This window comes from Thunnus maccoyii, chromosome 23, assembly GCF_910596095.1.
Source record: "Thunnus maccoyii chromosome 23, fThuMac1.1, whole genome shotgun sequence".
Classification (NCBI taxonomy): domain Eukaryota; kingdom Metazoa; phylum Chordata; class Actinopteri; order Scombriformes; family Scombridae; genus Thunnus; species Thunnus maccoyii.
In genome coordinates this window covers 8817324-8843402 of record NC_056555.1, presented here as the reverse complement: position 1 = coordinate 8843402, position 26079 = coordinate 8817324, and the positions used below count along the sequence as shown (strand labels likewise).

Sequence of the window (26079 nt, the reverse complement as noted above, 5' to 3'; positions counted from 1 at the left end):
GCAATGTTGAGCCAGCCTCAGGCCAAACTTAAAGCAGCATTGATTAATTTTTTGTCCACTTGGGGGCAGCGCAACAAGCTGTAAACATTTAAATATTACTCTCATATTGTTGTTATGAGGAAAGTGGTAGCAAACAGCTGCCTAGTTACACATACAGCAGACATGGAGCAGAATTAGCATTCATTTGGAGATTTGATGAATGCAAGACAGTGAAATAGGCTGTGAAAACAAAACAATTAGCTAAGAGATGCTAACATGCTCTATGTGCTCTATGGGTTTGTCCCTGTGAGACCCTTTAATATTTTAGTAATTCCATCCACAAAATATTGATCAGAGCAGCTTTAAGCATTGTTGAACTACCCTCAGGCTAAACTTTTACTCATCCAACTACCTAAAGCAAATTCACTGATCACGACAAATTCCATTGAAACTAAACTTAGTTATAAATGCTCAAGCCCTTCTTGTTACTAAACAAGGGTAAGTAGTCTAAGCTTGGTGATATATGAAAAAATAATATGATAATAATCATACAAACTTTATTTATATAGCACCTTTCATCTCATAAATTCAACTCAGACTGCTTTACAAGAGAAACAATAGAAATCAATGACAGGTATTAAAAACAGGAGACACAAGGAGCGAAATGTACAGATAAAAATAAAAAAATCCAGAGATTTTAAAATAAAAGGATAATACTAATAATAAAAACAAGTTGATAATAGTAAAAACAATCTTAAGATATAAAAAGCATAAAACAAGTATGAGAAATATAAAAGAGCTATCAAGTAATACAAATTATGTTAAAAAAAAAAAGGTGGAATTCATTAAAAGCAAGATCATAAAAATATGTTTTGAGCCGTTTCTTCAAACTATCAACAGAGGTTTCTTGTCTTATTTGTGATGGGAGTTTGTTCTAAACCTTTGGTGCATAATAACAGAAAGCTACTTCACTGATTTTTTGTCATTCATTTTTTGTAAAGTTGCTCAAAACAGCAGGGTCAAGATTTTGACTTGACTAGAGCTGTTTTGGTTGCATCTGGAAAGATGCCTGTCTCCAGAGAGCACTTTACAATGTCCAGTACCTCACAAATCAAACTTTCTAAAACCTCCTTAGGGAAGAAAGTGGGAATTGTATCCAGGGAGCAAGTGGAAGACTTCAGCTGCAGAATGAGTTCCCCTTCACTAATTTTACAAAGAGAGTTTAAATTTCCAGAGAGGCACTAACAGTCAGATTTTTTTGATTGTCAGATTTTTTGGATTATTTGCAATACAAGCTCAGATATTAACCACCTTATTTTCAAAAAAATGATGCAAACTCCTCACATTTTGACTGTGAGGCGTGGCAGAGTTGTTCACAAAGCTGGGAAGGATTTAAAAGGCGATCAATGGTGGGAAATAAAATTCTGGGGTTGTTCCCACTTTCAGTTTTAGAAGTATGCTTGCCTCTCACAGCATACAGCTTTGTTATAGACACATAGGGATTTTGTAAGGATCTCTCGGTGGATTGTTAATTTGTTTTTCCTCCACATTGGCTCATCTCTGCGGCACTCCCTCTTGAGCAGACGTATTCGCTCGTTTTTCCAAGGCCTAAATCTGTGATTTCTTTTTAGTTTTCACAGGGGCCACTATGTCGAGAGCAGATCTTAAATTTAGAGTTAAAGAGATTTACTTTTTCATGAATCAATGAGATTTCATCAGAGGGAGGTTGACTCCGTATGTGGTTAGAGAATTTAATGGCTGAAGACAGATTTTAAAAGCGTCTTTTAATGAGGTGCTCCAAATTGTGCTGCTTCACCACAGCTGAATGCGTATAACATGCCAATAGAAAAAGGACTTAAAAGGATATAGTTAGAGTTTGAGTTATTCAAGTAAAGTTATGGGCTTCGGTGTGTTATGTGTACAGCACGTACACACACACACATACCCCGACATGGACAAGGAGACAAAGCTGAGCTGTCAAACCGTGTCACCATTTTGTCGCAGTGTACAAATGGTAAATGGTGCCCCGTTTGGCAATGTCTCTTTTGGGCAGACTAAAAATACACTGAATCCATCAAGCAAAGCAGCGGGGTAGACAGGAGCCTCTGAATGACTCTGAGGTGTCATTTACAGAGTGTCGCTTCAAACCGCCTTTAACTGTATGAAAGTTCCTGACACTCCGTCTCTTGCTCTGCCTTGAAATACGGCGTTTATGAACAAAGAGAAGTCAACACAGATCAGTGAATGTGTCTCAAAAACTGATGGAAAAAAAATTTGAGCTTTGACAGGTCCTCAGCAAGAAATCTGTTAATGTTGGTATATTGCTTTTCTTGTATATGAGCTGAGATGGATTTTTATTTTGAGATAACAATAACAATATTATCAGTTATCAGGTTTGGATTGGAGTGAAATCCAGTTTAATATAAGTAATACATTTTTAAAAAAGTCATTTTAGCCTTTAGTATACCGTATTTATCAATTTCTCTGCCAAAAGTACCTTCATGTGGATATGGATGAAATAGTGAGCTTTAGTATTTGCACGTCTACTTGGAATAATCACATCTCAATCAAAATGTAAATCAGAAGTAAAGAGCATCTTAACACTCCACCTTTCATAGCGCTGAATGACAGCACTTACTGGTGACTCATTTACACACAAAATGTAATTTAAAAGTAAAAAATTGCAAATAGGATTCTTAAAATGAAAATGGGGGGACAGGCAAGGTGAAAATAAAATGTTAACAGCCTCATTTTTCTGTCAAGTTTTCAGTTTATGTTTGAATTGAATTTATGTTTGTTCTACAGTTTTAGACTTTTAATCTTTCACCCTTGCATTTAATCTTCTGTGTTTACAATGAATAATATTATCAGTATTCCATGCACAATATTTTAAAGTTATTTTGCATTTAAATCCAAACTCTAACATTTTCTGTGGATCTACCCAAAGAAGAATATTTCACAGGTTTCTTCATGTTTTTGATGTGCAGTCACATCCTCTACCTGCACAGAAATACTAGTGTGTGTGTGTGTGTCACATGTTACCTTGCCATCAGGGCTCACAGACAGGTGAAGATTTTCGCAGCTTGAATCCGGTATATGAAGTTCATTTCTACTGTGGCACAAAAAGAAATGTCATCCACTACCTGAAAGTAGAAATGAAATTGTGCTATTCAAGCCAAACTGCACTGAATGTAGAGCAGAACTTTGTAAAAGACTCCATCCGTTGACGTATGAAGAGGAAACGGTTTCATGTGTCCACAGAAAGTGCCATAAAATGCAATTTTCAAAATGTTTTAAAATGCAGTTGTCATTTCAGAAGTGTCAGATGAATATATCTCCCATCAGCCACACCAAGAAATATTGACTGCTAAAGTTGCAACAGCCTGTAGTCTTCTGCAAGGCAATATTAGCTCTTTTCTCCCCTCTCTGTTAGTTGAGTAACACTCGAGGTGCACTCAGAATGAACTGCAAAGACCGGAAAATGTGTGTTTTGATGTGACATTGGGAAATATTGATTACACATATGAAAGTGGCTCAATACAGATCTAAATATATAAGATTATATATGTTTTCCTCCTGTTTACATTTTCATCACTCCTACTCTGATCTGTGCGACATGTGGGGGAAAAAAAAACGCTGCCTGGATTTGCTGAGGTCACAAGAGTGAGACTGTGTGAACATGCCATCATCCACCTATTCATTGATTCCTTGATCGTCCAATCAGCATAGAAATGAGGTGACATTGGGTAGGAATGTATAACACATCAAACCACCCACTTTCTTATTCCTACATGTAGAATAAAATATTGAAATATCCTTGAGCAACGCACTGAATCCATACCACGATGGGGAGTGAGGGCAAGAGGGTAAAACAGCTTACCCTGACCTTTGACCTCCCTGTGGAGAGGGAAGGAAGAATGATAACACCTAGCTGATTTGTCTTGACACAGGTCTTACAGTGACCTCATGTGGCAATAAATGGGCACTGCAGTGTCGAGCCAAAAAGAACCCTAATTTTTGTCAAACTTTAAGGCTCAAGTTTATTTATTTGTACAGCACTTTTCATACAGTGGTTGTCACATTAAAAGGTATTAAAAATAAGGCCAAGTACAATTAAAGTGCAATGCACATAAATAAATGTTGGGAAGGAAGTTAATTGAAGGCCAGTTTGAAAAGGTTGTTACTTGGCTTTTAGAAGTACTCACTGAGGTCACCTCTAATTTCTGATTGTAAAGTGTTCCAGGTTTTGGTGGGTAAACCTCAGTGTGTTTATGGGTGCGGTACTGTGAGAGCAGCAGCAGGGTACTGGAGGACCTATGGGCACAGGCTGGGACATGTGGTTGTGGATGAGTTGTAGTTGTTTTACTGATTGTTTTGGGGATTAGAAGTGCATTACAGAAGGCGATTCAACTAGAGATGAGTGTCTCAGAATGGAGGAACATCACATGAGGAAAACTGTCCCAAAACTAGTAAGACAAACAGCGAAAATAAGAAATTGTCAACATGATTCTACCTGCCTACTTTATATTATTTTCCTCCAGAATGTGCCGATTGTCGTATCCTTACATTTGTAGCCATGCGGGGGATATGGTTCTATGTCCGTCACCCTTTGGTCCAGACAGAAATATCTCAAAAACTATTGGAAGAACTATTGGTGTGCTCATGAGAATGATTCTTACTAACTTTTGCTTTTATCTTGACCCACAGATTTTCAATTATGTTTAAGTCAGGGGACTGTGAGGGCCATTCCAAACCTTCAGCTTGCATCTCTTGAGGTAGTCTATGAGAAGTTCATGTTGTAGAAGCCATCATCTTTCCAGCTTCAGCTTTTTTACAGACGGTGTGATGTTTGCGTCAAGAATTTGCTGGTATTTAGTGGAATCCATTCTTCACTTCACCCATGCAATGTTTCCTGTGCAACTGGCTGCAACACAACCCCAGAGTATGATAGTTCCACCCCCATGCTTAAAAGTTGACAAGGTGTTTTTTTTCATGAAATGCTGCTCCTTTTTTCCTCTAGACATACCTTTGCTGATTGTGGCCAAAGATTGTGGCATCAGGCTTCTATAGATGTTCTGTTGCATTCTTCTGATGTTGGATTTTATGATGAGGATGCAGGTAAGTTTCTTCTACTAACTCTTCCATGAAGGTCTTGTTTGTGCAAGCGTCACTGCACAGTGGAACGCTGTACCACCACTCTTGAATCTGCTAAATCTTCCTACAGGTTTTTTGCAGTCAAATGGGGGTTTGATTTGCCTTTCTGACCAGCATACGAGCAGTTCTCTCAAAGATTTTTCTTGATCTTCCAGATCTCATCTTGACCTCCACAGTTCCCCTAAACTGCCATCTCTTAATTACATTTCACACTGTGTAAACTGCAAGCTGACAACACTTTGCTATCTTCTTGTAGCCTTTATCTGCATTGTAGGCATCATTAACTTTCATTTTCAGAGTCTCACACAGCTGCTTAGAGTTGGTTGCTGAGTGTTTGCACAAGGTTTGAAGAGTCAGAGTATTTGTAAAGCTTTGAAACTGGCACCAGCTGACATTTCCTAATGACAATTATTGGCATGCCTCAGGTCTAACGAGCTAATTAAGGTCTGAGACCTTGTAGAAAGAACCTGAGACTTCGGAACACTTGGGGTGCCAAAACTTTTACATCCAACTGTATAACTCACCAATCGTTCATTTTATAAACTTCCCATTAACAAAAGATGACAGACACAAGAGCAAAATACCTTAAATTCATTTACTTAAATTAAAAAATGTACATCACATTATCTTTTACAATAGACATGTCTTTTAAAAACTCGGTGGTTTTCGTTTACTTCACTGTACATTTCAATAATTTGTATACAAATTCCTCTTTGACAAAAAAAAGAAGGAAAAAAAAAGAAAGAGAGAAGTCATTATAGCGACTGTCACAGATGACAAATGACTCACTGTAATGACTGCAGTGTTTCCTTGCAGTGAATGCTATGGGCTTGTCTTCCCGCTAGCACCTGGGCTTTAATTTGCAGTTCACTGACTGTAGCAAATGTTACAAGTTCTGTCTCAGTCCATAAAACAGGACTGAATCCTGGAGATTCATTTGTTTGACCTTTTTTAAATTTACTTCGGTCATATTGTGATGATGTCAGATTAAGGCTATTTGCAGCCATGAGACAACTCATCTGGAATTGTCTAAACTAGTACAGTTAGTACTGTACATTCAAAGTAGATCACTTGGATGTTGAAATGCTTTTAGAAAACCCTTAAATCAACATTTACACACAGTTAGAGGAACTTCATATTTAATACAACAGTGAGGACACCAGATTCAGCGGAGGGGACCTTGAGAAGGCAACACCACTGTTTTTGACATGGTCCCTGTTACTCTTACAACAGCAGTTCATTAGACTTATGTATCCTCTGCACAGTATGGCAGTCATTATGTGCATCTTACAATTCATTACATTGAAGGTATAGTTTTTAGACATTTTGGGAAATACGCTCCTGTGTGGTCATGTACGGTCAAATCTCAGGTGCAAATGGGTGACTGCTGAGCGGTTAATCTTATTAACAATGGCTGTAAAGGCCTAATTGTACTGAACTGCATGTAACAGGTTGAACCAGCAACCGACTGAACTGAAGACAGTGAGAAACAGAGTTGACTGTCACAGTGAAGCAAGAACTGCTTCCAGGTTCTCTTCCAGAAAACCTCATTCAAAATCACCCTGATTTGTAATGACGCAAATAATTAAAAAATCAGTTTGGAAACATGATCTTACTTAACAATATGTTGTGTGGTTCACACTGTATGTTTAGATAAGAACAGTATTTTTTTTAACTAATTTTTATTTAATATTTCAGTCTTTAGCAGCCTTTAACAAACACTATTTCCCATAAGGTTAAATGTCCTGGCTGGACTTAAAAGGCTAGTCAAAGTTTCTAACATTTGCTATAATGGCAATTAAGTTCAACATGGGCGAGTCGAGGGACATTTCTGTAATAACAGCAGGAGGGAGAAAACCTAATGTAGACGTTTTTACACAGAAAAAATTACAGCTAAAAAGTTGGGAAAATTACGTCAGACTGTTTATGAATATTATGGATATGGACAAAACCAAGTTCACAAAGTAATTGTTTTAACAATATCTACTAGCAAGTGGCTCTGTCTAAAGCTAACAAATTCTGTACTGTACATGACTGGTATCAATCTTCTCGTCTAATTCTCAGCAATAAAGCGAATAACTGTATTTCGCAAAATGTTCAACAATCCCTTTGAGCATTTTTCTGGATGCTTCTCTAATAAGTGCCTTACAGTATTGTGTGTGCATATATTTTATTTCATTTTAAAAAAAACAATGTTTTCTTTCTGGCTCTCTCAATAACTCTTCAAAAAGGTGCATCATGTCACAACTATGAAGGGAACTACATGTCAAAAACACTGATGTTGCCATTTCAGTCCATGACCATCTCTGCTCTGCATGAAGCCTGTGAACCTGGTTTTTTTTACTGTAACTTCCACTACACTGTAACCAAGTACTGAGATGTTGGATATGACCATTTACATGCTGTATGAGGTTTAAAATACTGCTCTTGTTGTCACTATGTTTTGATTTACTATTGGTTAAAGATGAGCAGAGATAGTCATGTGAGTGGTGTGGAGCCGATGAGAGCGGAGACATTATTTCAAACAACAGCAGTCCAGTCTTCATAACTCCAAAGTCAAAGGAATTCAAACTGGGTTGTTATGAAAAAGAAGAAAAAAAAAAGAACAAAATAATTTTTACAACCTTCTGTAAACATGAGCTTAGGCAGAATATGGCAGACAGAAAATTAAAGATTTGGCAAAAGAAAAAAAGAAAAAAAGTAGCCTAGACATTTAGAACGTGATACATTCTGTGCTTTGTCTGAATGCAGCCTTGTTAGGGTCTCCAACACCTAACAGAGAGCTGGTTTTCAGAGTTAACAGATTACAAAAGGCTTCAGGTAAAAGCTTTTAAGACTACGGCGTGCCATCCAATCACACAGTGAGACAGTGTTCATTACTTTACTGACTTCACCTGCTCTAATATCCAACAAGTTACCCGTTCATGGATCAAATTTATTCCTAAACAAAAATAGAAATCCATGTCTGGGAAGGCAGCCTATCAATAAACAAGCCCGGTCCAAAAAAAATCATACGGATGAAAAATATCCATTCTTAATTAGTTTTAACTAAAAATAATATTAATGTCTAATGTTTGAACTGGTCCATTGCATCTCTGGCAATTTCATATCCAGTTCAATTGATTCTAATTGATAATGATGACAAGAGGATTTGTATAGACTTAAGAGAGAAACCTTGACATTTTAAGTCTGTTTTATCTTTTTACCTGGAACCTGTGAGGCAGATAATGGAAAGAAATCCTCTGCTTTTCTTGAGGAATGGTGACACAACTAGAAAGAAGTGGCCTGTGAGTAAAAATTACCTGAATAAATGTCAATATTTAAATGTCAAGGTCTCCCTTTTTTAACAGTGTTTTGTAAGATTTACAAGGAAACTAAAGCTTGTGCTGCTGGACACACAGTAAACAGCTACTCTACTGTCTCTCATTAGAAATCTGAAGAGAAATCCGTCACCTCCAGCTCCCATTATCCATTATCTCCATTCATCTCACAAAACACATAAAAGTGTCTGACGTAGTTTGGCATTATATTTCTACATATCAAACCATTCGGCAAGAGTAAATACCAGCTTTACTCTTGTGAATGGTGTCTTAAAATAAAGTGACGTTGAAATATCCAGTTCAATATACTTTATACTATTCTATTGAAAAAAAAAAAAAAGCGCACATTTAGACAATCTGGAACAAGTGGAAGAGCACCCAGAAGTCAATCTCTACTCACTGTGGCGTTACAGTAAAGCAGAAACAAAAAAACAAAAAAACACAAAACAAACTTATTAGGCATGTCTTTTCTTTTCTGATTTTAAAAAGTGAATATGATGTTATTTCTCCTCTGTTCTTAGGCGATCAAGGTCGGATTTAAATGTCAAACGTTGAAATACGGCAACACTTGAATGTGTGAGGGAGCCCTTTGTGGGCTGTGATGTGAAAGTAATCGTTTGAAGTCAAAGTACCTTCTTCTTTTATGGTCAGCTTGAAAGTTGTCTTGCTCACAATAACAATAATAATAATGATAATAATAATAATAATAATAATAATATCCTCCCTGTGGCAGACATCAATCCTGTATTAATACAATGTGCTTTGTGCTGTGCTGAGTTGCACTAACACCAGCAGGAAAAGAACCTGAGCTGGCCCAAGTAGACAGAAGTGAAATACCGTAGGGCGTAACTGGTGAGTAATGAGCTTGTACTGCAACTGCATAAATGTCAGGAATGCCAGTTAACTTTCTAATAAAGTGCAGGGAGAATACCATCGTTGGGGGAAAAAAAAAAGAATTTCTCGCTATATATTTACAGACTGTGCCTTCAAAAGAAAAGCTTAGACACGGGACGTCTGTGTCAAAACTCTAAATGGCAGTCAGTGTTTGAACCATCTACTGTAACAGTGGTTGTGCTCTCATTTCTGACACAATCAACAGCTCCTGGACCAGTTCCTCATCCCAAAGGCTGTCACAAAAAGACAAAAAGAAAAGACGTTTTTCAAAAAGAAAGGCATTTCTGAAAAAACAAAACAAAAACAAAAACATTTCACTACACGTTACGCACACTTACAAAACACCGAAGCGGATGCTGAGCGCAGCAGATTTTCTGTTAAACCGACAAGAACAACTAAAACGTACTGTCGCTGCTGAGATGTGTCTGTGTCTATAAAGAAGAGGAGAAATTCAAAAAAAAAAAAAAAATTTTGACAGCAGCAATGTAAACTAACAGAAAGGCTTTGTGTCAGACGAGTAGTCATCTGACATTTTCACAGCTAATACACATTTTAAAAAAAAAACAATCACTGACCGCTCACACGACTATAATTTTGTTGGGCTAGGCACCAATCAGCGAGCTTAAATGTCTAAAAATTCAACACTGACAGTTGTTTTTCGCAGTGATTTATAAAGCTAAACTTACATATTGGTTTCTACAGATGTCTGGCAACCTAAAGAACTTTTTTTTCTTTTTTTAAATCTTCCAGGTGTTATGATATTGTTTTTTACGTATATAAGTTGTTTTACGTATGAGCACTTTTTGAATTCTTCCTACCACAGCAGAAGTCTCTTCACTGACTGAGGAGTAAAGAGAAAAATAGATACTTGACACAGTTTAAGACAATTTCTGCCCACACATACACACACACTCACACATGCAAACACGGAAACGACTACGTCAGGAAGCCAGTTAGTTGGTCAGTCAGGTGGGAGAGGAGAACCAGCCCCCTCACCGGCCTTCTGCTGATTGATAAAAACCACACTGATCCTCACTCCTCCCGGAACCAGTTAGTGGATTTTGTCCGTTTTCCCAGCACCTGCAAGAAGTGTGTGATCATTAAATCCCAACTACACGTGTAGCGGATACTCCCACATATCCCCCCTCCGACGTGGACTAAACAGGGAATCCATCAATCAAAGCTGGGCGATGAGCGTCGATGAGGAAGCGGAGGCCCGTCACAAGAGGAGGAGGAGGAGGGGGAGGAGGAGGAGGAGGCTTGCGCAGAACAGGAGTAGTGTGGTGTTTCAAAGTATCTTCCAGTCCAGTTGAAACTCAGGAGGCTTTCGGCCCCAGACTTAAGCCCCGGTGTGGAGATGTGTTGATTAGGACGCAGGCCGTCTAGAGCTCTGCACTGGCTGGTGGTTTGGTGGTGGTCATGATCTTCATGTACTGGGTGAAGATGGCCTCGAAAGCCTCGTCTCTGTGCATCATGGCGCCAAACACCAGTGGCTGCAGGAGACAGAGATGCTGAGTGATTAATATGTAACTATATGAGCCAAGAAGAGCAGTCCTGTTTCCAGCTTTGTGATCATGCATTTCTCAGATAATCCCAGTGGTTTTTAAAGGGTTTGGCTGGATGTGCAGAACCAAACTGAACTAATCCTACTTGCCTAAGTATTGTGTGTGTATCCAAAGACTGATATATCTTATTCCTCTGTGCTGTAGACCTCTGTTGTTGTCTAAAAACTATTAAAAACTCGCACATGAGCCACACCGCTGCACTGGGTGACATGTTCCTTGTCCCCAAAGGCAATGGTTACTAGAGTTTTTTTCTAGAAACAACTCCAAAGACTAATATAGTGATCATGTTTTGAGGCTCAGGAGAGAAGTGCCTTGTTTGGCAGACACCACTGAGCATGTGTGGCAACTGAAGACTGAAAACGTGATCGCTGTTAATTAATCTTTGGAGGTTTCTAACAAACTAACATGACTGTAATCTTTGGGGCGAAGGCACATGTTAGCCAGTGCAACGGTGTGACTCGTTGACATTTAATAGTTTTTAGACAACAGAGGTCTACAGCACAGAGGAATAAGATACAGTATATTAGACTTTGGACACACACACACATACACACAATACTTCTAAGTAGAATCAGTGTTAGAAAAATATAGAAAATTGCTGGCTATTTACTTTAAAAGGATTATTTACATAAAGAATGATTCAAATATTCTCTCCCCGTAGAGGAACTCTTAATCTCTCACATTATCTCAGAAACTACACCAAATTAGTTTTGCACAGTGATGACATGGTCATTGATGATGAATTACAGCACACATGAATGATTAATCGTAATTAGAAAACTATCAGAAACGGTGGTGAGTCATCATTTAGCTCATTACTTCAACCAATAACCAAGAATAAATTTCAGTGATAAGTAAAAAACATATATATTTTTTAATTTTAAATAAATGTACTGATCACATGGTCACATCTCCAAAGACCTCAAATTTTCAGTGTCTTCATGTTTCCACTTGGGGGCGCCAATGTGCAAAGCTGGCCAGTCAAGTATATAGTGTGTATGTTGGTATACATCTTACAGAATGCATCTTGACCATTGTTTTAGTTCTGATCTGTCTCATTACATCCCTCAACATTACATTTCAGTCTGCTAATAACTATTCTCTATTGCTTACTAATTCATTAATAATTCATAGCAATTATTGATGACATTGTCGGAGTTGATGGCAAGGACTCCGACACAAATAACATCTAGGTTACTACAAATGTTTTAGACTTCTTACAGCTTTAATATATGCATACTAAACTGAATACAAGCCATTTGAAAGACTTCATACACATGGTGAACTTTAGCTGCAAAAACCTGAATACATTAACCTGATTTCAATCTATAGTATCTTGTTTTTTTGGCTGTGTTTTGGTGTTTCGTACAACGGTCTTTCCATACTGTACCTTCTGAGTAGAAGGAGTCGCTATGGAGATGCCCATCCCACTTCCTGGTAGGACTGAAAGCACTTTGTACTGGAGTGGTGAGAAAAAACACAGGAAGTCATTATTGGGTTTTTTTTAACCGCACATTATTAAAAAATGTTAAATATCAAATCTTAATGGTCAACAGTAAGTGTTTCTGCCCCTTATTTAAATGTTTTTGGAGTTTATTTAAGAGTGATTACCTTTTGTATGTCAGTGATGTCCACCAGCTTGATAACTTTATTCTTCTTGGAGGAGCCAGATCGGGAGCTGGAGCTCTCAAAGCACAAGTAACTGAGAAAACAGAAAACAAACGGGCTGGCAAAACATACGACAAACTGAATGGACCTCTTGTCAGTTACATATCCAGAGAGGTTAAGAGATTTAAAGATCAGGGATATTCTCTGGGGGAAGGGCTGTCCTACTCGATCCACTGCTGACTGACTGACACAGAGACAGGGAGGGAGGGAGGGAGAGATGTGGTGCAGCTGCTAGTAAGCTACTAGCTTTTCATTTACTTAAAACTTCTACGGTTTCCTGTTTCTCCTCCCTGCTGCACCTTTAAAAACTTATTTTTTTCTCTCATTCACTCAGATTTAACAATAAAAGATGTTCTCTTGAGAGAAGATGTCCCACTTACTTCTCTGTGACGAAAAGCACTCCATTCCTGATGTAGTCTGTGGGCATCTTCCTGTCTCTGTTTATCAGGCAACACCTCCAGCCGTTATCACACACTGAAAACACACAGGATGGAGAAAAAAAGAGATTATTTCTTATTCTAAGCTAGGTTATGATTTTATCTTGCAACTTTAGTCAATCGTTTCCAACCATAGAGATGGATTAAGCATTTTTTAAACTTTATCTTACAAACTAAGACAAATAAGATGTGAGCGGTACAAATTGCAATGCAGCTGAACACGAGAGATGTCATTGCAAATGAAAAACAGAGATACAGTAAGTGGTCTCACCCGCCAGAGGGCGCTCTGACTCCGCCAGGTTGAAGACCTCGTGAAAGGCTCCTTTCTTGGTGCTGTGGGAGCGACCTGCTTCCTCCTCTCTGCTCACCCCACATGGCACGGTGGCCAGGCTGCTCCGAGAAGCCACCGGCTGAACCTGGAGGGAAACGGAGGAGGAGGAGGAGGAGGAGGAGGAGGGAGAAAAAACAGACAGGGTGACAAAACACAGACAGAAAGGACACGTGGGAGAAGAGGAAGAAAAGATGATGATGAGAGAAAGGAGGAAGGAGAGGGAGAAATATTTAACATTAAGCATCTCTACACGTCATGTCTGATAAGACTACAGCTTCCCAGAAATATTGAGAAAAGTAGCCAATATTGAAACAGCTCTTCCACTTCCAGTATTGCGTTATGTGCTTCTCTGCGTGTGCACTTGTTTGCTGCAGGCTCAGGTGTAACGTGCAAAGCAGAGAGTGAGGCCATCATTCATTCAACATACATAACCAGTTTATAGGCCAAAAAGTACTTGTTAATTTGTAGAAAAAATATAATTCTACTAAAAATGCATCTTTATTTACATATTAAGGTCAAAGGGATCATTTTATGTATTGTTCAGTCCTTTCTGCACTAATGTTTATGTTATAATAATTAGGTTGTAGGAAATGAACCAACATTTAAAACAGCTAACAGCAATGACATTTTGGGGTTAATTACTACATACAGTTGTGGGACAGGGAGGATTTACTGAGCTAATATTAAATAACTATGTAAAGGGGCTACTCTATGTGCATTTTAACTACTCAGTAAACACACTGCTACTTCTTCTCACAAAGCATCTGTGACAATGGATCAAAAATGTCAATCGTTATTTTAAAGTTTACACACAGACTCACTGTCTTAATTTACTGTCACAAACAATTTTAGAAGGAAAAAACCTTTATTGTTGGCTATCATGACATTTTGATCCATTCTCTACACTAGCGGCCAGTCCCATGGTGTGTCACACATCGTGTGCGCACGCACACACACACACACGCACACACACGCTTTGAGGTGAGCTGGCGGCACACCCAGGCACAGTAGAGGAACCAAAGGGAGACACACCAGAGTCCCTACCTTCTCAGAGGCAGACAGCTGAGAGAGAGAAATGACAGAGGACACCTGTGACTGATGCCACAACAAAGACACACATGCTCACACACTCAACCTTACATAAAACACTTTCTGGTATTACACAGTGAGTGGCTGATTGTTAATGTACTATTGACAGGAGTGAAGATATTTTGTGACGTTATTGACCCCTTTTTTTCTCTTTTAGACTGACACTTCAGCAGGTGGATTCTTGCCAACATGAAAGACTGAACCTGTAACTGAACTCCAGTGGACCTCAACGGCATCACTGCTGTAGCTGCTAGACAGATTGGGATGCCTCTGTAGGTATAAACTTCAGCTTTTAAGGTTAGCAACAGAGAATTAGGGTTGCATGAATAATCTTGTGCTTTGTGCATTATAGACATGTTCTGTCTTAGGATTCAGACTAAGCTGTGTCAAATGGTCTGTATGTTTAATTAGTCTGAGAGAGCATGAACGAGCAGGAGAAGGCAATGAAGAAGTAGATGAAGTGTGTGTTTCTGCTCCTCACCCGCCGTGACACAGTGGCGTTGGTCCTCTCCTTGAGCTGGGGGTCAGTGGGAAGGCTGTTCCACACGATGTAAGGAGTGTCGTACTTGTCCCGCAGCTTCGGACAGCTCTTAAACAAGAAGTCTATGATGAAGAACTTGATACCGGCGTACAGGCCTGTAGAGGACAAGGCGGTGAGAGGAGAAAATTAAAATCTTGTACTGTGCAGCAAAGTTGTGAAAAACATGGCCTCCAATAACTTCACTTTTAAAAGGCCTTCCACATTTCAAAGTTCAAAGCTTTTATCGTTTTAAGTCTCAGTGGCATTCATGGTGCATCCTTTTCTATCCTTCACGTCATTCATATTCTTTGAAAATGATTTTTGTGTCAATTACCTCCAATATCGTTTAGCACACAGAATGAAGAGTGGTTGGGACTGTAATTTGTCTTCATTAACAAAAACAAGCCGTGAGTTATGTTGCACATATTACAACATAACAGGTTGAAATGGGCACTGAGTGTACAAATGGAGTTAGGTCTCTTTAATAACTTATTGCTGACAACAACACCTGTGATAACAGGGACATTTAGTACACAACAAAATTCAAAATGCAGTAGCCAAAGATATTTTGACTCACCGTAGGAAAAGCACAGGTGTTACCGATATCATTAACGATGTCTCTGACTTATTCAAATGTGCCATTAAGCTACAGCAGTGACAGCATGCACAATACCAGAATCCTGAAACTAAAGCAGCTAAATGGAGCTGAGGCATCACTAATGTTATTATTTACACCTGTGCTTTATGCTACCAAAAGGTCTGCTGTGATAAAGGTCTACAGTTAGCCTGATAAACAGACTGAATTGTCATTTTGTTTCACTTCATTGGTTCAGCTTGATATATATCAGCTCATGTCAGCTGATTTTGTGTTGGTAGTGGGGTGAGGGGTTATTTTGTTTTGTTTTATCATAACAAAATCAGTTGTGAGTGACTTGACCGGCCACAGACGACATTTCAGTTAGTTGAAGTAGGTACAAACAGTTAACTCCAAATTGGTTGAAGAAATATGTTGATTTATGAGTTGTTATTTCTGCATGTAGACACTCAACTTCTTGTGCAGCTGTGTCGATCTAATCTACACTTATCGCCGTTTTTCTGTCGCTACTTTTCATAAATGTAGCTAGGTACCTAACAAGCTAGCTATGTAAGAAGATGATATCCCCATTCTTGATTCCACCTACTAAGCTCTGATTGGTCAGTTGTTTCTCCAACCTATCTATTTGAATCACTGAACACATCTGATGGCTGGCACTGAAACAGTCTGCTTTTGATCATTTTGAACATTTTGATCCCAATGAAATCTGGTTCAGGTCTGTATGCCGGGCCACAAAACTGGTGTAAGCAATTCTGTTGGATTGGCTGCAGATGTCATACTTTTAGTGAAAATGCCGACAGCTAGTTTCTAATGCAGAAATCGACCACCTGATTTTGGTTCTCTGACTCATTTACAGTAGAGATGAAGTTCATTTAGTGCTCACATGAGGAGACAAATATATTTTGCTGACTGAATAAACACAGCCATTGTGTCTACAACTATATTTTCTCTAAGCATCTTGTGAGGAAAGCCGTTTGGAGACACTTTGTTTACAAGAAATACTGTAGCAGTAACTAATATTATCAGACAGGCATGTAAACAGCCTACAGCTGCCCCTCACAGGCAAAGGGAGAACAGTTACACAAGTCTTATGAATGCATTTGTTTGTGTGCACCGGATTGAATAGAAGTATTTGCATTCATTCAAGTATCCTGCATAGTTATGTACAAAAGGATAGAGAAGCTTTGTGTGTGTGTGTGTCTCTCACCGATCATGAAACCCATCAGTTTGTATGGCAGGACGCAGGAGGTGATGAAAGCCACCCACAGGCAGATGTAAAGTTTGCGGGTGCTCTCCGGCTGCACCCACATGAAGAGGCTGACAGACAGATGCACACACACACACACACACACACACGGAGGAGAGAAACAATATCTGTCAATATGGTCTAAAAGTTTCAGTGTTTTAATTTAAAATACAACTAATTAAACTTACTTCTTTATCTTCTCTAAAACATCCGCCATCTTGCCAAAAAGGTTCTGCAAGGAGAGTTGAAACACTGTATGAACAAATTCAGTTTCAGTATCTGTGCAGACTGGTTTGAGGAGTAACATGTTGTACCTGTGCTTTTTGTGCAACGTCAAGTACAAGCTGGAACTTCTCAGATACAGTCAAGTCTTCCTTTGGAGGTTCCTGCAGAACACGAAAAAGACAACAGGTTAGTGAGACTATATACTAATATTCTCCTTTGCTTCTAACTCATAGATTTTTCCTACTGAAACAAAGAAAACAGGAAGCAGTGAGAAATCGTCTTACCATGGGCTCAGAGACCTCAGGCACAATGCTCCACTGGATCCTCCAACCTCTGGAAAGTAAGAAGAGGTGTGCACTTTTATAAACCAAAGCTACAAAACTACTATGTTACTTTTGAGTAACATCTATACAACTTTTATTACTTTAAAAGGTGACCAGGTGTCCCAGTTTAAAGATCCAAGTCCAGACAGATGTCTGACAAATACTAATATGCCCTCATTTCATAATGATCTCCTAAATGCTCCACTTTAAATGATTTTAAAAAATGGCACAGTGGATGTCTCTCTAATACACGACTGTCCACTGAAGAGAAATGTTGTACCTGGCGATGAGGTAATTTAAGGACAAGCGCAGGATAGCCAGGAAGAGTAACATGGGAATGGCCCAGCCATGCCAAGCAGCATTCATGTAGATCTGCAACAGAACAGAGCACAACATAAAGCAGATCAACTTCAGGTTTATTGTTTGTTTTATAGTGATGATCACAGTTTACAACAATGTGTTCAATTCAAATTACAGTTTAACAACATGTATCCTTTCTACTTTTCTAACATATTGGTATATTCTTAATAACCACCAAGTTTATTTGACAGGCCTCTACTTAAAAAAAGCACTGTGTTGCTCTACATATGAGAGAAAGACAAACTGATGACAAGACCTCAATAAAGATTTCCTTCAATTATGATTTGGGAGGCTTACTCTGACACTGACTCAAAGCATTTTAATTTTGGAGACTTCACTGGCAGTGAAAGATGCTATTAAGAGTCTCCTGTCAACACTATAGCGGGATCATCACTAGAATCTGAGATGGCTTTGGCATGTGTGGCCACAATCAATGGGGTTGAAGATGATTTAAAATAATCACCGGCTGTGGACATTAATGAAGGTCTGATGAGACCTCTGCGGTCTTTTGGCAGAGGCCCCTGCAATCTGTCAGTGCAGAAATGACTTTCTTTTCATTTCACTGTTACGTGTTGGTTGTGTAAGACCGATTGGGCTAAACTTAACCGGCTGAAATAATTTGAATTTATAAGAATACAGTGTTAGAAATGATGAGAAGGAAAAGTGAATACTCACAATGAAGGCAATAGCTGAGGTGTAGACTGAGTGCCAATTAGATAAGGCGGAGAGGTTCCTTAAGAAGTTGGTGACAGGTCTGGCTCCTCGCTCTAAAACAAGGGTAAAGGGATATATTCAATGTGGTTTATGTGTGTGTTCATTTTAGGGGTGTCAGGATTTCGATTCTAAAATCGATTGAAACGAGCGTTTGATTTCAACTTTTGAAATCAAAAGCAGGATTGGTGATTCTCCCAGTATTTTTTCTCTCTCCAACCCCATCTACCTGTGCCTATCCGAAGGAAAAAAAACAAAACAACATTTCAAAGACAACACAAGGTAGTTTACAGGTAGCCTGCAGCTTCAATACTTTTTGAGACACTGTGGCCACTACTGGAGTCGGAGATGATGGAGAAACAACAGGACTGGAAAATCCTCCTGCTTCCCTGAGGTCACCCATGTGGCAACATTTTGCCTTCCCCATAACTTGTGTAAACAACAAACTATAGTTTGTAGGCTATGCTATACACACTTCGGTGAAGTTGGAAATATACTGACAGAATCAAACTTCCCGGATCAATGACTCATAAGCGAAAATAACATTGGCCTCTATGTACAGCTGGCTGTGGGACGAGTGGACAGGGACAATCTAAAAAGTGCAAAACCAGCTGTTGTTGTAAAGTTCCCTTCTGCCATCTGGTGGCTCTTCTTTTCAGGTTTGTGTTGCCCAATTGACTGGTGAAATAAAAGAAGTTATTGTTATTAAATTTTAAATAAATTATTTAAATTTGACCATATGGCCTAAAGGTACATTCCAAAAAAATATGGCGGTTATATCACACCTGATACCATGTAGCCTATCCTTTTAAAGAAGAATTAAAAATGTAAATGACAGTTGTCAGGGCATAAACGATCTGTTGATCCTTACAAATCAAGACTCCATAGTCTAACAATGTCATAGCTGTCAGTGCTGGAAAAAAAAAAGTTTAATCGAAAGTCAAATCGAATCGTGGATTTGGAGAATCGTGACACCTCTAGTTCATTTTATGAATAGTGACTTGTAGGACTTAAAATGTATGAAAAATGTTATTTCTTACATGAGAATTTGTTTTTTCACAGTGAAAATCTATTACGGATGGTTAAATTCTACTTTCAATCCATCCATATTAATTAAATGTCTTCATGTTAAAAGGGAAATAACGTGAACGGGGAGTGTGTGGTGCATAATTTTCACTGTGGTTGATATTGTAGCACTGCAGAATTTTGCAGAAGCTGCTAAGCAACAAATAACTACTGAAAACCTAATGATAAACTGACAGCAAAGTTAGAAAACAGTCTGTACTTCCACTGTAGCTTTCTATTTATTTGTGTGTGTTTTTGAATACTCACTGAGTCGCCTCATATTTTCTGTCAACCTGGATGTAAAACAAACACAAAAAGTGAAGGTCAGAACACATACAGATGCTCATGTTTAAAAACACACAAAGAAAATGCTATTTTGTGTGCGAGAGGAAGTGCTGACACTTTGGCCTTAATCAGCCTGGCATGACTCACTCGCCTTTACAGAGGAGGAATAAGAAAAGAGCTTTCTTCCTCAGTCCTCTCGTAATTCTTCCTGCACAATAAATGTTTTTCTGAACTTCTCTCCTCTTGCAACCAACATAATGCAAGTGCACAGTTCAAGGGAGCTACAGTACATTGAAGTACAACAGTTTTTTTAATTTATAGTGCACATTCACGGTCTATAATATGTCTCTATTCATCAAATAAAAGCAAATACAATGTCCTGACAACTGTGACACTGTTCATGATAACTGTATTTGGCTGCACACCTTTAGTATTCCCTCGTTGCTGTCTAGCTGTCTGACTCCACATCTTCTTGAACAACCGCAGAATCAATACCTGAGGACAGACCCTTTATACTCTGTTTCAGAGCGGCTCTCACACCCACCTTTTAGCACTTAGCGGTTCCTCAGCCTCTACAGTGCTCTCCTCCGGCTGAAAACGGAAGTCTTCGATGTAAACCCCGAAGCGCTCGTACAGCCACTTCTGCAGCCGCGAACTCCATACCTCCTTCTGCTGTTTCTCCGCTAAAGAGAACAGATAGATTAGGTTTGTGTGTTTCCCAAAATGATCGATTTCCATAGAATAATCTGTTGTTTGTATAAAAAGATGGCTATGTGGTGATCTAATGTGATCTAGAGTTATGTTAGAGCAAACTTTTATTGAAATACTGTACTACAACACTAGGGCTAACTCACTCTACCATGCAATCCAAGAATTATGCTGCTCCTTTATTTCCATGTTTTCTAAATGGATCATCAGCTGGTGAGGATGCTGACCTATTGATTATGAAAATACTTAACATTTCTAGTAGTAAATCGGCCCTTGTAATTACTATAAAGTGCATATGTGCTGCACAAGAACTGAAAGCTTGACAGGCGTAGCAACAGTGCCTACGGGGGTGGGTGGGGCTTAATAAACGGTCAATTACTAATGCTGAAATGCCCCTGTGTCGTACACTAATGGACACTAATGCAGCTGCAGAACCGCGCCTGAATGTGACTGTGAATATGCAGCTGAATAAAAAAAAAAAAGAACAGCCTGTATGCTCGGTCACTGAGAGGATGAATACGTAAACAAACAAACAAACAAAAAAGAATGTAATTATGGCAAAGTGAAAGCTCTGGCAGGGTTGGTTTTTTTCCTGTTGCACATTCATTATGAACACGAGTATCTTTGTGCTGATGATGACATTGTGTTAGAAGCCATTTTCATTTATAGTTTACACAGTTAACACAGTCCAATCAGGCACGTCTGCCCTAGATGAAGTGATCTACAATCATAACCCATTTTCCAAAATAAGTCTCTCTGTCTCTTGCTCCATTTCTCTCTCTCTCTCTCTAAAATATACACACGCTCCCCTCGTTGACGTATGTTTAAACACGCACACACGGACAGCACTGACATTGTTAGTGCAGCTTTGTATTAATGAAAACAACTAAATAGGTTTTGGTGCAATGTATACACAGCAAACAACAAATTACAAACTCAAAATCACCCTGTAGTCTCCATAAGTGTGTAATACTGTTGCCATGAGAAAGCGCACGCACACCACACACTGTTATATGCCCTGGAATAACCCATCTGCACTTCTGACACACTCCCCTCCTTTCAAGCCTTCCACGCATACATCCTACATCACACACACACACACACACACACACACACACACGAACGGTCCTCTTGATTTACTCCCACGCTAGAAGACGTCAAAGTCTTCCTTTCCACTCACCCCCCTTCCTGACTCTCACTCGCCTGGCTGTCTTTCTCCCTCCGGGGTCTTACCTGTTCCATTGTTAGAGGGTGACTGCTGTTTTCGGGGAGGTTGTGGCGGAGAGTCCTCCAGCCTGAGGGAGAGAAAGGGAGGGAGAGAGAGAGAGAGAGAGAGAGAGAGAGAGGCAGAAAGAGAGAGAGAGAGAGATTTTTCAAGTGTCAGTCTCACTTCTCTGTTGCCAGAGCTGCAGATGCTATAGCAGGCACGTCTCAGGAAGTTCATGTTAAGAAAGCTGCTGCTTTGGATAAATCAGTCGCTGTCTGAGTTGAGCTAAGACAGACACATACAGGGACAGAGAGAGAATGAGAAGACATTTCAGTCTCAAACTGCCTTTGTTGAAATGAATAATTTCAGTGTTAAAATGTCACAGCAGTGGCTTCACAAAGAAAGATACATAGAAAGAGGACAGCCTTTCCTTAAACTAACCACACAAATTAGCTCCATACTATGTTTTGATTCAACTGTCAAGCAAATTTTATGCAAAACAAAATATATCATTAAAGAGGTCTCCATCTGTTTCACTGACATGATAAATAGTTATGAATGCAGAATAAAAAAAGAAATCAATTAAAAGATGAGACACATTCCAAGATGATATTGGCTTTGGCAAGCATCTTGTCCTTTCATCTTTAATGGTTTAATGGTGGTCGTATTTCTTGCTAATGGCTAAGAAATAGTAAGACTGTGGGTGAACTTCTCTCTATGAATACAAAACAACTGTTTGATTAACAGGTGTCTTAGCTTTTCACAAATGCGGTGGCTGGCATTTGGTTGTCCCACGTCAGTTTCACTATGGCTCCCATCTCAAATTTAGATTTTTAGGCTCAAAATACAAGCTTCGAAAAACAATGTACATAATACAATACAATAGTAACAGCCTCCATGTGTTACTACAGTCTGTGTTTTCATCCAAAGACAAAAACAAAGAGTAGCATTTGAAACTAACTCACCTAGTAATGACCACTAGGGCTACAATTGATGATTACTTTTATTACGATTAATCTGCTATTTATGTTCTCAATTAATTGAATATGTGATGTCAGAAAATGGTCAAGAAACGCCCTCTACAATTTCCCAAAGCCTCGGGTGATTTCTTTAAATGTCTTGTTTTATCCTACCAACAATCCAAAACCCAAAGATATTCAGTTTACAATCATAGAAGATTAAGGAAACCAGCAAATATTCACATTTGAGTAGCTGAAATCAGAGAAATGTGGCTTTTTTCATCATAAAAATGACTCAAAATGATGAATAAATTAATACAATTGTTGCTGATTAATTTTCTGGTGATTAACTAATCAATTAATCAACTAACCTTTGAACTAATGACCACATAACCATCATTGCCACTTTATACACAGGAGCAGCTGCAGTTATATACAGACATTAGACAAAGGGAAAAAGAAAGAAGGAAAAACCTGAATATATGAGTAGATAACAAATTCACATGCTTCCATACAGAGTATGAGGTGTGACTGAATGGTTTCATGAGTATGAAAATGATGTGAATCATAAGCTACAGTATGGTGTTAGCAGTCAACAACCCAGTTGAACACATACATGCAGACTTGTAGGATATCTGCCAATGAGCACAGAAGCTGTTCTGGCTCGTGGTGACTAAATAAACGCTTGTGGATTTTTCCTTTAATTTGTTTCTCATCTGTATCTGGGATGTTGCAGTGTACTGATATAGTACGGTCTAAATTTAGGAGCCTATTCTAGTCACACCTGGAAAATTCCTAGTGAAACCAGAGTGTTCTAAATGTCACCACCATACTCCACTGCCTTGCTCAGTGGCACCTGGATAACAGCCACAGAAGACGACTGTAATCTGCTGTCCTCGTCTACATCTCTCTGGCTGGATGCTGCTGACCGAGGATTAACTGAAGAAAACTCCCGGGTCATGGTCCATTAGTTCAACTCTTACAAAATCCTGCACTGAGTCTCACATTCTTGGGTCTGTGTTTCTGTGTTGGTAATCACTTGGAGAGCACCAGTGGAATTTCCCATTGGCAGGCACAGAAACATCATCTGATCACACACGCACAGCCGTACATGCGCACCCTGGGTTTAGGGTTGGCTTTAAGGGTGCCAAGAGACGCAAGCTTTTCCTGTCACCAGCATAGCGACGGTGTGACAGTGTGCGCTTGGCTACACAGACTGGCGCATGACTCGTTGCTGTTTTTTTTTTTTCCTCTCTCTTTCCATCGCCATCAAAACACATACACTCAAGCACACCTCCTTGTGGAATTCCCCGCCTCCCAAGCTGCTGAGGCCTCTATTTATAACAGAAACCTAGGGTAGCACTGGGACTGACTGACACACACACCCCCTGTCTGACTTAACCCATGGTAAACTCTGCTGAGCTGTAGTGTCACCATTTCCTGTCTTTCCGTCATTATTATTACTTCCCATATCGCACATTTTAGTCCTCATCTCCTGTCGCTCACGTCACTCACTTTGACTCTGCTCTCCTGTCTTACCTGGACTTGAGCACCTCACTCATCTTCTGCTCCAGGTCTAAACGCTTGCTTCGCTCTCTCTCCAGCTCCTGCCGCAGAGAGTCCACATTGGTCTCTTCCCGCAGCTTCCTCAGTTCCTCCTCTGGAAAAAAACAAACACAAACACTGGACGTAAGTATCAAAAATCTTGATATGAAAACAATGCAACCAGAAGAGCTCCACACAAATGTTCATGGTTATGAAAAAGGCGTCTGCTGAGTAATCTATGTCCAACATTTCATCCAGCATTTAAATTTTATTATGTTTTAGTAAACAAAAAAAAAGCACCAGTAGAACAACAATACAAACACAATCCAAACTTTCTTTTTAAAAAGTCTTCAAATTGAATAACTGAAAAATACAATCTAATCTGAAAAAATAATTTTTTGATGGTCAAATTTGAAGTCATAGAATTTATTTTTTTCAAAGCCCTGCTTTCGTTTATGTCTCTCTTTTTTCCATCACTCCCTCAGTCCATCTCCTTTCACCTTCACCTCCACCTATCCCCTTCTCTTCCTCCTTGTCAGTCAGCCTCTAGCATCAAGTGGTTTCAAGTATCAGGGCTTTCTAAGCCTGGGGTGCAACATCAGCAGTGTTTCCTCCCTGTCTATTGTCCCCTGACTAAAGGGACACATGAATATTAAAGGGGGAGAGGTAATAAAAGTGGGGACACATGCAGAGGCACAAATGAATGATTACCTGCAAGCAATTATAGTTGTATGCAAAGGTTTGGACACCCTTGATAAATAACATTTTTGTGATTTTTTTAATTAAAAGATGTAAACACAGCCTCTCTGGGATATGGAGCATAAAACACAATATGTTCAGCAAACATTACTTTTTATGTCATATATTGAACACAAATAATAAAAGAAAAACACCATTGTGGCATATTCAAAAGTTTGAGCACCCTAAGAGTTCTGAAGGCTCAGGTTCTTTTTACAAGGTCTCAGACCTTAATCAGCTCGTTAGACCTGTGGCATGCCAACAACTGTCATTAGGAAATGTCAGCTGGTGCCAGTTTCAAAGCTTTACAAATACTCTGACTCTTCAAACCTTGTGCAAACACTCAGCAATCATGGGTTCCTCTAAGCAGCTGTGTAAGACTCTGAAAATGAAAGTTATTGATGCCCAAAATGCAGGGGAAGGCTACAAGAGGATAGCAAAGTGTTGTCAGTTTGCAGTCACAGTGCGAAATGTAATTACGAGAGGGCAGTTTAGGGGAACTGAGGAGGTCAAGATGAGATCTGGAAGATGAAGAAAACTCTTGGAAAGAGGCAGGGGCATTTGGACCTGATCAAACAAACAGTTAAAGGAGTCATATATAAATTCCTTGTATGTATTCACATGCTTGGCAAATAAAACTGATTCTGATAGAACACAAAGTTGTAGCCAAGACAGTAGACAAAGCTTCAGAAATGGATGTTGCTGCAAAGAAACTACAAATTCCAAAACGTGGATGCTTCACACACATCTTCAACCCGGCAGCACAGAAAATCTAAACAATCACCACAGTTTCAAGGTGGGCACCCAAGATTAGTGTCACCAATTCAGTATCTGACCAAATGTTACAATTTTATTAGACATTTCTGTGAAACTTTGTCATAATTACCATATGAATTCTTAATATGCCCAAAAACGTGTTTTGTGGTCACAGTGACTTTGACCTTTGACCACCAAAATCTAATGAGTTTATCCTTGAGTCCAAGTGGACATTTGTGCCAAAGTTGAAGAAATTTCCTCAAGGCGTTCCTGAGATATTGTGTTCTCAAGAGAATGGGACGGATGTGAGGTAGCAGTGACCTTGATCTTTGACCACCAAAATGTAATCAGTTCGTCCTTGAGCAGGGTTTCCGCCAGAAAAGTTGTTAGGCCCGGGGT

At 39.2% G+C, this 26079-nt stretch overlaps 1 protein-coding gene across 3 annotated transcripts in view; it reads right to left on the bottom strand.

The window, feature by feature from the left end:
• Positions 1-5714: 5714 nt before the first annotated feature.
• The window catches only part of gramd4a (GRAM domain containing 4a), a 54032-nt gene continuing 33667 nt past the window's right edge, over positions 5715-26079 (bottom strand). For 2 of the 3 annotated variants that reach the window (XM_042403420.1, XM_042403419.1), the window contains exons 4-19: positions 24181-24301; positions 21709-21770; positions 20312-20450; positions 19750-19775; positions 18382-18473; positions 17627-17718; positions 17308-17356; positions 17113-17184; positions 16987-17030; positions 16760-16869; positions 14919-15073; positions 13289-13433; positions 12961-13054; positions 12524-12614; positions 12303-12371; positions 5715-10840 (exon numbers count right to left, since the gene is read on the bottom strand). In XM_042403420.1, the coding sequence (XP_042259354.1) occupies positions 10730-10840; positions 12303-12371; positions 12524-12614; positions 12961-13054; positions 13289-13433; positions 14919-15073; positions 16760-16869; positions 16987-17030; positions 17113-17184; positions 17308-17356; positions 17627-17718; positions 18382-18473; positions 19750-19775; positions 20312-20450; positions 21709-21770; positions 24181-24301 (1472 nt within the window). In that variant the 3' untranslated portion in view covers positions 5715-10729. Of the gene's footprint in view, positions 10841-12302; positions 12372-12523; positions 12615-12960; positions 13055-13288; positions 13434-14208; positions 14411-14918; positions 15074-16759; positions 16870-16986; positions 17031-17112; positions 17185-17307; positions 17357-17626; positions 17719-18381; positions 18474-19749; positions 19776-20311; positions 20451-21708; positions 21771-24180; positions 24302-26079 lie in introns of those variants that run through there. The other variant, XM_042403421.1, reaches the window with a different exon arrangement.